The sequence below is a fragment of the Metopolophium dirhodum genome, chromosome 1 (assembly GCF_019925205.1).
Source record: "Metopolophium dirhodum isolate CAU chromosome 1, ASM1992520v1, whole genome shotgun sequence".
Classification (NCBI taxonomy): Eukaryota; Metazoa; Arthropoda; class Insecta; order Hemiptera; family Aphididae; genus Metopolophium; species Metopolophium dirhodum.
Genome location: NC_083560.1, coordinates 113092911 through 113106486, shown reverse-complemented (window position 1 = coordinate 113106486; position 13576 = coordinate 113092911). Strand labels below are relative to the sequence as shown.

Here is a 13576-nt window from a genome sequence, read left to right as displayed (position 1 = left end):
TATACTCGTGCATGCGCAGATGTTGACCAGAGATTATATTATATTAGCTTATATTACGAGCTTCAAATATCGGAATATGGATTCATCCATTATATATATGTAAGCCCTAAGGGTTGTATATAAAATAATGAGTTCGAATGAAAAATGTTCGAAAATGCAAATATACAAAAATGTTCAAATAAATTTTTGTTCGAATAATATAATTTATTGTTAAAAAAAAATAAACATATGTATGTGTAAAATATAAAAAAATATTTAAATGTTAACAAATTTGTATCAATTTATATATATCAAGTTAAAAGGTGAAATTGTATACAATACCTCAAAAAAACTAAATGTTATTTTAATCACTATTTTTTAATGATTAATAAGATCAATTTTATTCTTAAAACGGTACTTTCTTTATGTTGTCATCAGAGATCTTTAATTTTTTTAGAAATTCTGCCTTGGTTAAATTGTTTAACTAAGCTATCGTTCTCATTCTAAATTTCTTGTTAGAAGTGTTATGTATTTATATGCAATTGTTCGAAATGTAACACCACATTTTTTGACACAGATCCAATAATACACATTTTCATCATCCCGTTTTCGCAAATTATTTTTATTAAACATGAATTCATATTCATTAATTAATAACATGTTTTTCTCATGTATAGTATATTTGAATTTTATAATACGCGTTGATATTTTGGTCTCATAACGGTCTAACAGTCAGGAAAGTCAATGCACATCATACTTACAGTTCTTAAAAACAACTTAGGTGGATTTATATTTGTATTATTCATTGAAGGTGAAAAGTTTAGGAGCATATTAAACTCTATATTTAATTATTTTTTGTTAATCTATAAAGTTCTGTAATTATTACAATATAATTTTAGTTGTGAGCATGTTAGTGACATTTAATTACAATTGCTAAATTATGCGATATGAAAAAAAAAACAATGAATCTGCAGATTACTTTTACATAGTTAAAACCTAAAACGTTTACAAGTAATATTTTTCTTAATACGATTGAACTATATACTTCTATAAAATCCAAATCGTCTTAGTTTACGCTATTGGTTGTAATAATTACGTCCGTGTTCAATAGATATGATATTATTGTGATTGATTATTTATCAATTTAACTACATATTAAAATGAAACATAAGCTTACAACAAAAAAGCAAACAAAACATTAACCTAACCAACTTTTTGGAAAATTATATTTTTTATTGTTGATTATCATATGAAAAATGCTTTGAAAATATTACCCAACGCCCTTTTTCTGTAGGTGTAACGTTGACCAATCGACCTATTGTATCTACATTTTACCAACGCTACATTATAATAATGCCGTTTACCCGCTAAACGAGGAAGTATGTTTTTAATTAACCGAAAACATTTTGTTAATTGTAATTGCCACAGTGGCGACAGTAAATACAACAATAACTGCTTTAACCATACCTGACCAAACCCTGCGAATCGTCATTTAGTGGCTAAATGACGAGTTTAACATCGTTTGTTTCCGTTCACTGGGAGACAAATTCCGCATAATTTTGTAACCAAGGTCAAAAATGACCAGAAAAAATATTTTATTTAGACACGTTTTTGTTGCGAAATCGAACGACATATACAAACGTCATTACTCATAGTCCGTTCATCTGTGATGTTACTTATCACGATATAACTAACCTAGGTTTGAAAATATTGAACCAGAACATGTTTCAGCTGAATTCGTAAATAACAACAGTCATTTTTTATTTCTTTTCTTCAACAATGTCGATCTACTAAATTATTAATTTTGGGTGTCGAATTCGTTACAAAATAAATGTCTTATTATTCGTAAACAAGTGAAGTAAACAACAATATCTAGTGTCTTATTTATTGCCTTCATTATAATATAGCACTATACCTTGTTAACTTGTGAAATATTGTTTTCTCTCGTTTTATATATATAAAAAAAAACTCAAACCTATCTACAAAAATCGGCTTGACTACTTAAATCGAAACGGTGTTAAAATTCGTATATAGGTTTCAAACTAGATGTTACACAAACATTTTTAATTTTAATTTTGATTAATAATAATAAGAAATCAGTGTTACATTTTAATTTCGAATTATAATAATGTGAATAAGGTGGCCAACCCAAGTAAATAATTAATTAATGTGCGCATTGTGTAAGCCTAATAGTAAATACAGAGCATAATGAAGTTTGTTTACAGTTTCTTGTATCATTGGGAAACTAAAGTAGAGTATGTCTGTTGTAATCAATTCAGGACCTCTGAAAAGACTATTTGCGATTCCGCTATCTCCAAAGTTTCTGCCATCAATGTTAACCAATCCATAGAAATCAAAGTTTTCTATACTAGAAAACATTTATCTATTCTGTGAGTCAAATCTTAACCATATTTCTTTCATGGATGTTTTGATCTTTATTCCTCCATTTATAAATACAGTATTATCGCGAAAATATTGTTGGAAATATAAAACAAATTGATCAATATCAAAAATCTGACCTTGGTCCACCATAAGATTGTTATTTGTTTATGAGTGATGAGTGTTGTGAAGTCGGAAATACAGTGTAGAAATACGACTTAACAGTGACTAGTGGCAGTGGATTTTATTACGTTTTTTTTTTCATAATATTTATTTTACCGTTGTGGAATACAGAGTATAAATTATATACGTTTAAAATGTTTTGCAAATAATTTTCACTGTTTAAAGTGGTCTATGCAAGTTCTTTCAAAATTGTATTTATTATTAACTTTAAAACCAATTATCCAAATGCCCTTAGCGCAGATATTACATAATGTGCTATCAAATTAGTGTTTTTAATTTAAAATATACATAAAAATGAATTATATATTTATATAATATGGCATACCTACGAATATGAAAAATTGTAATGCCTGCCGCGTTTTTGTGACAATCTGTTGTTTTTTTAATTATTACTGCATAGTTATTTTATTTTATTTGTCTGTTTATTTTTAACGTATTACAATTAAATTTCAAAATTAAACTATTCACAAAAAATTGTATATTGTTTTATATTTAAAAAAATATATACCATACAATACCTACTATTGGTGTAAATTCCTCAAATTGACGAACTCGAATTTTTAAAATCCATGAAAAATTGAAAAAAAAGACCTTGTTTATCACTATAAATGAATTCCCACGTTGTGATAATTTCAAAAACCTATTACTTTAACTGTAATATACTAATATACCCTTAGGTATCTACGTTTAAAATACTTCACTTTTAATGTCAATTATTCTAAAAGATAAGGTACTCAGGAAAATGTTTAATTTTAAATTAATATAGAGCAATGGAATGACAACGGTAGATTAAAAAAATAATGAAAAAAACAATTTATGTAAGATTATCATGATAGTGTCATCTCTTATTCTACTATAATTGAATAGAAGACAAATCGATTGACCTACTTCTTTAATGTGTTTAGCCGGTTAAAGCGAGTATATTATTTTTTTCCTACAAATTAAATGCAAATTGTTACTTTTAATTTTTAATTTTTTATTATTTGCATTTTAATTAAATTGTTGCAAGGCATAATTTATTGTTTAACGACAGACTAGCACTTAGCGGATTACAATTTAGAAGATTATTTTTGGATAGAAGCTAAAACTATGATTTGTGCAGGTAACAAATAATTTTAACAAACCGTATAAAAACTGGAATAAAAATAGCATAAAAATATTAAGTTTGTTTTCCTTAGAAACGTATGTATAGGTGATAATTTACATAGCTATTTTACTATAATATGAAAAATGAATATTACAGTAAAACACTTTATTAATAAATATAAAATGTTGTATTACATTTTTAATTAAACTGGATAAGTTTAATGTTTTGAAATATGATAAGCACCCAATGTTGAAAAATGTAGTTTTAATAGAGCATGCACCTTTAGACAATCTCATACGTACACGAAACAAAGCGTACGGTAGATCGGTATAAAGTAATAAGTATAAAGCCACATTTCGGTTCGCATTTTTTTTTTAAATCTCATTCGTGGTATATAATAATATTTTTATGAGTCAGTACGTATTATTTAAAAACGTAGTGTCGCAGTTAGTCATCACTGTGAAAATCTTAAAAAATACAAAAATTAAGAACGACCAGATTTTGTGTGAAAACGGAAAATATTAGAATTGTTTGACCGACTTCTTTTCTGTATACCAGCTATAGTTGTAGCGGCCTGTGGGAGACTATTTTTTATATTATGTTTCAATTGTAAATGTGTCAAGACTCAAAATCCAATTGCACGCTGTGTGCTGACTTGATTTGGTCCCGATCAATGAAAAAACATTTAGATTTTAACCAAAGTGATGAATGTAATGGCAGTAAAAGTCTTACACTTTCCAACTTTTATGATTGTTTTTGATAGTAAATTGAACTTAGAAATCTTACAAATATAGGCTGACTATCTTCGTTTTTCGTATACAATGATTTATCATTGAATTCAATTTTAACACATATATTAGTCATTATACAGTGACCTACTCAATGACGATAGGTACACTCAACGCTTTTACTCAACTCTATACAACATAGTGACTTGCAGCCTGGTTTTTTCTGATTCATATTTAATATTTTGTATAGTTATTAGTTTATGACTGTTGTATATAAATCTAAAATTTAAAATTAACTCAACTGAATAAAACATATTAAAATATTTGTTTTCGTGTTTCTCGAAATTCTGAGATGGGTTGCCCCAATTTATATTGTTAATTTTATGTAAATATTTCTTATGTTGAATCATCACTAATTATTCTTATAGTTTGGTAAGTCGTAAAGGTTGAGTGTAAATGAATAAATTAATAAAATATATGGGTGACGAAGTACGAGGACAAACAAACAATCCTAACAAACGAGCCCCCTATTCCGTCTGAAACTCCAATCTTCTTATGCACGTAGTATTCTGATTTTTGTACGATTTTATGTACATAAAAATATCTTAGAAACCAAACAAAGCAAGATGTACATATCATAAAAACAATACATGGTCACGGTTACCATTTATTTAGTTATCTAACACGATCGTAAAATAAAGGAAAAGTATATGGAATTTATTATAATTTATGTGAGAGTACTAAATTCGTTTAGTTTACAAAATTGTATCGTGATAAAGATAAAGATAACAATATAAAATGTTGTGATCTTTTGGCACGAGCCACATGGCTCGTCACATACGTTCCCACAATATCACGACGCAGTTCCTAGGTGAAGTCACGGGCTACGAGCAGCGAGCTGAGCCAAGCCGAGCCAAGATAATATGATTTTTCCATAACTTATTAGAATTATAAACATCCGACACTGATATTAAGTGTGTATAGATAATTAAGTACCTCCCCAGTCCCCTCACATAAGTTCACCCGTGGATTTTAAATTCTCCCCCTCCAATGATTCGTTTTTAACTGCAGCAGATGGTAACCAAATACATATTATGTTTTCCCGTGATGCAATCACGTGATCATATTATAAGATTTTTAATTATTGACGATGATCCGACGATTTTTGAATGAGTATTTTTGGCATGTCTGCAGATGTACCTCGTCACAACGAGTAGGTTGGTAACTTTAGGGTACGGCAGTTATAGGTGCATTCATATATTATTGCATCCCAAGTGTGGACTCTTAGCTACTTACCTATTATTTCATGAAATTATGTACGCTAGCACGGTCATCAGAACACTTTCATTTCGACAGATGCCGATCGGCCGTGTATATGCGCAGTTGATATATACAATTATTATAATATTATAGTACATAATATGTGGCATACATGGTAGCGCTGCGGTCATTTCTTAATTTTTTTTTTTATTTAGGTTTTCACCCAAAGCAAAAAACCGTCGTGATAAAGTCCATTTCTCGGAGGTAGACCTATTATAATACTCACCGCATTCGACTGTGACCGCGAATGATTGTATACAATATTTTTGTTGAACCTGTATCCCACGTGACGTTACGGCGTTGTTCCTATATATATATTATAATAATATTATACGGATATTATATTATATCGTATATACCGGTAAATAATAGCGGACATGTACATAAAGTGTGTAACAGAAATTTTCACGGTGTGGGCACTGCGCAAGTTTTATTGGCAGAGTATGGAAAACAAAAAATTAATTTAAGTAATTAATTTTGTTCTAAAATATACATAAACATTTTTTTTTATAACATAACTTTTATAATTATTTAATAAAAAAAAATTGATTAAAATAAAAGTGAACTACGCTGTATGATGTATAGTTAATTTGTTAGTTCTTTCTGTTATATTCCCTGTAAAGGTTTTGTTCGGAAGAGATGTAAATCGCGAAAAAAAACTCGAAATGTTATCAATGACTTTCCGTCTTTTTCGTGTATACGACGCTCACTATTTTGGGTCCAAAAGTTTCGTGCATAATACGAACTTTTTGGAAAGGAAATTTAATCGAACTTGATATTCCAGAGGAGGGTAATAAAACGATTCATTATTTGTCATTGTAATTTTTTATTTGTTTCTTAACGCGTGAAGAAATATTTTCCATTTTCATTGTTTCGTCGCAATTCGAAAAATAATGATCTTTGAGACAATTTCAGGTGATGTATCATTGGCAGGAGATTTTCATTGACCTCCCCCCCTCCCTCCCGCTATACATTGACAAACAGTCATATAGCGCGTGAGTCACGCGCACGCCACGCTTACCTCTACTGTAACAGCCTACAGGTTATATACTCATCCCGCGAGTTCCGGTTGCTCGTACACATTATAACGAACCAAGTTTTTCTACAGACGTTTCGACCTACTTGCTGGCGTCCCATTGTCGCCGACAATATTATTACTACTACAGGCGTACACGGTTCGAGGCCAACTTTCCAACGGGCACACACACATATTATGTATACTCACGTGGCGTAACGGTGTGCGGTGTTGTGCGCCGCCGGTAGTCTGCAGTACTGTATACTATTATATTACACTGAAACGCTACAAACTAAATATTAATTATATTAATAACGAATCCAAAGGGGACTTAACTTGTTTATAGTCAAAGGCAGGGCCGGCCCTAGTTTTTGCGGGGCCCCGGACAGAGCCAGCCCTAGTTTTTGCGGGGCCCTCGGACAAAATAATGTTCTTCGTATTTTTTTTTTAAATAGGTATATTTGTTTAATTTGTCCTGTTTTCATTATATATATTTTTATACTTTTCCATGCCCTTACCCAGATATATATTTAATATGTATTGTAGTCTAGTTAATAATTTTTATATATTTTTTACTCCGCACTACAATACATACTACTTCTTAGTGAGCCCAAATGAATAGCGATCTCCATATTATATCAAAAAAAAATAAATATTATTGGGTATATTTTTCTATTGGAACATAATAAATAATAATTAAAACCAAATATACTATATTATACTGTTTTATCAGGATACATAAGTAAATAAATAATAGATACGATTAATCCTTTTTATCCTTTTGTATTATAAACAATTAAAATAAAGTAAAATTCTTTTTATCAAAATATAATTAACAATTGTAATAAAGTAAAATTTTTTTTATCAAAATATTATAAAAAAATTAAATAAAGTAAAACTCTTTTTATCAAAATATTATAAACAATTAAAATAAAGTAAAATTATTTTTATAAAAATATTTTAAACATTAAATATAAAGTAAAATAGAAATTATCATATTAAAACTTAACTAAACATTTTCTTTCTACATTTTTTTGAAGCGAAGATATCAATGAGATGTTTATAGTCGATTGTGGACGATACTTCTTCTTCAATTGATATTAAAGCTAGTTCAGAAAGTTTGTCTTGGCCTAATCGATTGCGCAAATAAGTTTTTATTAGCTTTAGCTTTGAAAAGCTTCTTTCCGCACAAGCAGATGTCACAGGAATGGTTAACATTATTCTAAGAGCAATGGTTAGATTAGGAAATGATCCATTTGTTGTTTTTAAAATATTAAGTGCCTGGAGTGAATTTGTATCTTCGTCAATTAAAGTTCGAAAAATGATTAGTTCAGAAAATAAATCTAATCCATCTATATCTTTTAGATCGTTATCTGTTAAAATTAATTGCAAATCTTTACAGTGTTTTAATAAATCATCATTTTCCATTGTTTTCAACTTGCCAATGCGATGTAAAAATCCAAAATTGTCCGAATAAGTCTCTAACTGTTTAAAGCGTTTCTTAATCGACTGTATTGCATGGTCAAGAATGACGAAAAAATAATTTGTACGAAACCGATCTTCATTGTTTAACACAGGTTCTTCAACATTTTCATAATCGAATAATTTTTTCTTTTTTCTTACTCGTGGATTTTTGAAAGCAACTGCAATATCAGAATCTTCAGCTAATTTGGTAGCAGCAATTTTCGCCAAATTAAACCCATTTTCTCTATATTGATGCAAAAACTGTATTAGACTTTGGACCATTTTTACAGAAGTATTTATATCCATGTTATGATCTTGTGTACTTTTGCTCACAATATTTACTTCTGTTAAAATATCATACCAAATCACAAGACTTAATATAAACTCATAATTACCAATTTCATTTGATAGTGAAACAGCCTCACTTCGGGCCATCAAATCACTAGCTGTCTCGGAAACTTCTTCTAAAGCATTTAAAATACTTGAAAGTTGAAAACGTAAAGCTTTCACACTATTTATACGGCTCTCCCACCTCGTCTCTGACCATTGTTTAACCGTGAACACTGTACAATGTTTTTTAATAATACTCCAGCGACATGTTGATGCAGAAAATAATGTATAAACACGTCGAACTATACCAAAAAATGTAATGGCTATAGTTGAATTTTTGGCAGCATCACACAGGACTAAGTTTAAATTATGGGCAGCGCAAGGAGTAAAAAATGCTCGTGGATTTATATTTAAGATTCGGGTTTGAACTCCTTGATATCTTCCTGTCATGTTCGATCCGTTATCGTAGGCCTGACCTCGACAATTTTCAATGTTTATTTTATATAGTTTAAGTTGTTTCATTAGAACGTCAGATAAATTTAAACCAGTTGTAGAATCGACCGTTATAAAATCTAAGAAATATTCCTGTATAGTAGGTGTACTGTATTCGTTTTCTTCGTCCATATGTACTATTCGCAAAAGAATAGCAAGTTGCTCGCTGTGTTCAATATCTGGAGTGCAATCCATTATAATCGTAAAGTACTTAGCAGACTGTATGTTTCTTATTATTTTTTGCTTGATTTCATTGGCCATCATATTAATAATTTCGTCTTGTATTCTATGACCTAGATAATGGACATGTGTTTCTTTATTTTGAATTCTGTAAACATGTTCCATTATTACTGGATCGAATTTCGCCAGCATTTCTATTAAACCAAGAAATTTCCCATTACTTTTAGTATAAAGTACATCTGATGAACCTCGAAATGCATCATTATGAGCAGCTAAATAATGAATGACTGATAAAATTCTGTTCAGTACATTTGTCCAATGAATTTTCTCCTTCTCAATAATAGATAAATGTTGTTGATTAATACATTTTTCTTTCAAAATTCTTTTTTTAAATTCTGTCCAGGCTTCAATAGATTTAAAATGCTGAACAGAACGCTCATGAGTTATAAGTTTCTCAGGCAAGTGTTTCCAGTCGTTTGTTCCGATAGTACTTAGATGGTTGAGGTGGGGGTTTTCAGAAGAGAAAAGCTTACAACTATAACAAAACACGCAGTTTTTCGTAATCGAATAAACAAGCCAAACTCTATCAGTTTTTTCACCATTTATTAAATTTCTTGTATACAAGTTTTTGGTAAATTTTCGTTTAGAGCTATCATTTTGAAGAGTCTTTGGAAATTCATAATCCACTAAGCGTATTGGTCCTAACTTAATTATATCATATCTTATTTGACTGTCTATATGGCTAGGCCAGTTTCCAGGGTCACCCCATATATGTGATTGATTTTTTAAGCGATCATCATTACCAATAACATTTTTTCCTATACACTTATTGTTACTTTCTAAAATATAGTTTTCAGTTGAATTTTCATCAATATTGAAAATATTTGGAGTGTTTTCTAAATATAAAGAACTTGATTGTTTTGGATTTTCATTAATTTCGATATCTTCATTTAATATAATAGTTGGAGTGTTATCTAAAGATGAAGAATTTAATTGTTTTGTATTTTCAGTAATTTCAATATCATCATTTAATATAATACTTGGAGTGTTATCTAAATATGATGAACTTAATTGTTTTTGGTTTTCAGTAATTTCAATGTCATCGTTTAATATAATATTTGGAGTATTATCTAAATATGATGAACTGGATTGTTTTGGCCGTTTTGGGTTTTCAGTGATTTCAATGTTATCATTCAATATAATATTTGGAGTATTATCTAAATATGAAGAACTGGATTGTTTTGGGTTTTCAGTGATTTCAATATCTTCATTTTTAGATATGGTTAAAAATTTGTTCATGGTACCCCTATGTTTCTGCATAAACTCCTCAGCCTTCCGTTTTTTTTCTCGTTTTACGTTTCCTGACCCGTATTTTCTGAACTTATCACGTTCTCGACTAGTCATGGTTAGTAAGCCTATCAATTATAATCGTATGAATTAATTATTATCTATATTAAAAGGGAGCCAGCGCACTGTTTGTTTTCTCTCTCTGTCCCACGCGGCCACGCGCAATATAGACAAAATGCATTTACGCAGTATCGTTTTTTTTTTTTATGTTTTTGAGTCATCTTAGAGCAAAATATTAAATAACCTAGCACTAAAATTATAGAGAATAATATTTTTGAGAGCATGACAAATAGATTTGTTTAAATATTGTTTCAAAACAATTTTTAACATTTTTTTTTTATTTTGTAAGTCCAATATAAAGTTATGTAATAATAAAATATAAATCTAAATGTCAAACCCTCAAAAATCTTATCCTCTATAATTGTTATTACAAGTAATTTTACTCTAAGATTAATAAAAAATTATAAAAATAATGTTAGGTGAAAGTGGTTTATCTATGTTGCGCGTGTGTCTGAGAGTGAAACAAATATTGCGTTGACATTATCTTAAGTTAAATGTTCAATAATTTTTTAATTAAATGTAATTGAATAATTAATGACGAATACGATTAGTAAAAGTAGTATAAATGTATAATATTATAATCCAAATGGCAGCGACGCGAGACGCGAGTATCAGTACTTCTTAACGGTGCGTAATGCATATTATCATCCTGAGACGGTAATCAACAATACTAGGTACTAAGATACTACTTCTATAATACGTTTACACGTTATTACTTATTCTATATACCTATGTTCTACTATTTTCCAACTGTATATTATTTTGAACAATAACCATGTCCATAACAATGTTCAATCAGAAAATAATAATAATTGTTTATAATTTAGTTTAAGTTTAGTACCTATGTAAAACAAGCCAATGATCCCGTCATCGAGGCTTTCTTCTTTAATAAAAAAAAAAAATAATAATAATAATTGTTGTCTTTAATATATTATAATATAGATTATATACGGCTACATTATAAATAATTCAATATTATCGTCGAACGGATGTGGAGGTACCTAAATAAAATTACAAACAATACAGCCGCGGTGCAATAGTACATTCTACATTTCTACGTATGCGATTTGATCAGAATTTTAGAAAGAATAAGATCAATTTATTAAACAAAGGTTGACTAAAAACACTTAAAAATCGAATACTTAACAATTATCTATTATTAAAAATGTTATTCATACCTTTATATAAAATATACCAATCGTAAAAATCAGCTTCCTTTCCTTCGTGTTCGTCCTTTGACGTATGAACTCTGAATACAATTTAAAAGTGAAATTATCAATATCGCCCACACCGGGTCGTATTGTCTTCAAATTATATGTACAACAAATAAAAATAAAACGAAATAATCCACTGATTGATTAAGTGCGTATAATTTCGGGCGTCAGCGCTCTGATGCGATAAGACACTTTTAGTATCGATCGTCGAATAGCTGGTATTAATAGAACTATTATTAATACCATAAGTCCATAACGCTATTTATAAATATTATTATTATGCAATATGCATTTGTACAAAATTCAATAAATACTATTTCTCTCCAAAACATATTATAACTTAAACTCTATGAATTATTATTTTTCAACATGACTGTTGAATATTAGCTACCATCTTAGTTTTCATGACGTAAGCGCGGGGCCCTAAAATTCGCGCGGGGCCCAGGACAAATGTCCCAGTTGACCTACCCTAGGGCCGGCCCTGGTCAAAGGGGAAAATGTTCCAAAGAATATCCTGAATTGATAACGTTTAATGAAATTCTCGATACCTTCCTATACTTGAGTTGAAATATTATTTGTATTAGTAGCACGTGCGTGTTTGGTCGTCGTCAAACGTCCGGCTCGGTTATGCGGCGATACTGCTTATCGGGACGACATGACATAATTATTAACTTTACAAAATTTAAATAACCAATAAGTACATAAAGAATCTAAATTTACTAGTATACCTAATTACATATACGATATACATAAAAATTATTAATTTGTACTACTATATGGTCATATACTTATAATTATACTAGTCACGTGACTCGTGTACAATACTATAATCTATTCTGAAATAGGCCATATTAAATGTGAAACTGATCGAGGTTGAAAACAAAAATTAAACTAAAAATTATGACCGTTTGACCTGTGTATTGAAAACATTTTCAAATGGCATTGGAAATTTCAAACTCCATGTGCACTAAGTGTCTAAGTCCATCATAAATACCTACCCGACATATTCAAATATTCTACATGATTGTGAACCTTAATATAAATTAAACTCGTGTAGTAAAAGAATAAATTCTTCTCTGGAGAAGAAATCAAAATGTATTCAATTTTATTATGTTATGTTCTTCGAATAAAAAAATTATATTTAGTTGTACAAAAATGTGCAGTTATTATTCACTGAGGCGAGGATTATAGTTGTGATTTCGAAAAGACGTTTAAAGTGTTCCTAAATGTGTGCGTGTACGTACACATTGTATTTTAGAGGTTCATTGATTGGTTTTCGTCTATTTTACGAGAAAATACATTAAAGTCAAAGTTACGAGCACAGAAAAACAGATAAAAATAAAATTACTCACTCGAAAAAAAATCAATGTTTTATTTTTTGTAAATGTGTGTTTGACAGAAATATAATTTTTGATGTTTTTCATTTTTCCGTATAACACTGATTAAATATAATAAATTGGCAAAATAGATACACTGTGCGTCTGTGTTGACTATACTTATAGGTATGTTTCTCAAGACATTTGGATGTGACATAATCATAAAAATGTGTATTATTTTTCATATTTTTGTAAAAACGAAAAGTTTTTCCACAAATATGACGCGTGAAAGCAGAACTAACTTCAGAAACTTTGTCGTCTTTCGATCGACCCAAATCTTACTCCGTTGTAAAAGCGTCTGTATTCGATATTTGATGTAAAAAAAATACATAATTGGATTTCTATTTTTCGTGTTTTTATTATCCGACGCAGACATAAAAATGTTTATAATTAATACTATAATTGAATACAGTGTTGAATTA

At 29.4% G+C, this 13576-nt stretch overlaps 1 protein-coding gene across 1 annotated transcript; it reads right to left on the bottom strand.

The window, feature by feature from the left end:
• Positions 1-4609: 4609 nt before the first annotated feature.
• On the bottom strand, positions 4610-10561 carry LOC132951291 (zinc finger MYM-type protein 1-like). Its single transcript, XM_061023109.1, has 3 exons — positions 10069-10561; positions 7720-9996; positions 4610-4635 (listed from the first exon to the last, which is right to left on the bottom strand). Exons 1-3 carry the CDS (start codon positions 10559-10561, stop codon positions 4610-4612), a joined length of 2796 nt encoding a protein of 931 aa, XP_060879092.1.
• Positions 10562-13576: the final 3015 nt, after the last annotated feature.

Coding starts and splice junctions, on each gene's coding strand:
- LOC132951291 (XM_061023109.1), bottom strand. CDS start 10,561: ATGACTAGTCGAGAACGTGATAAGTTCAGAAAATACGGGTCAGGAAAC. Junction 9,997..10,068: donor TGAAAATCCAAAACAATCAA/GTTCTTTATATT, acceptor ACTATATTTTAG/AAAGTAACAATAAGTGTATA. Junction 4,636..7,719: donor TATCTTCGCTTCAAAAAAAT/GTAGAAAGAAAA, acceptor TTTAAATTTTAG/ATTTATATACAACAGTCATA.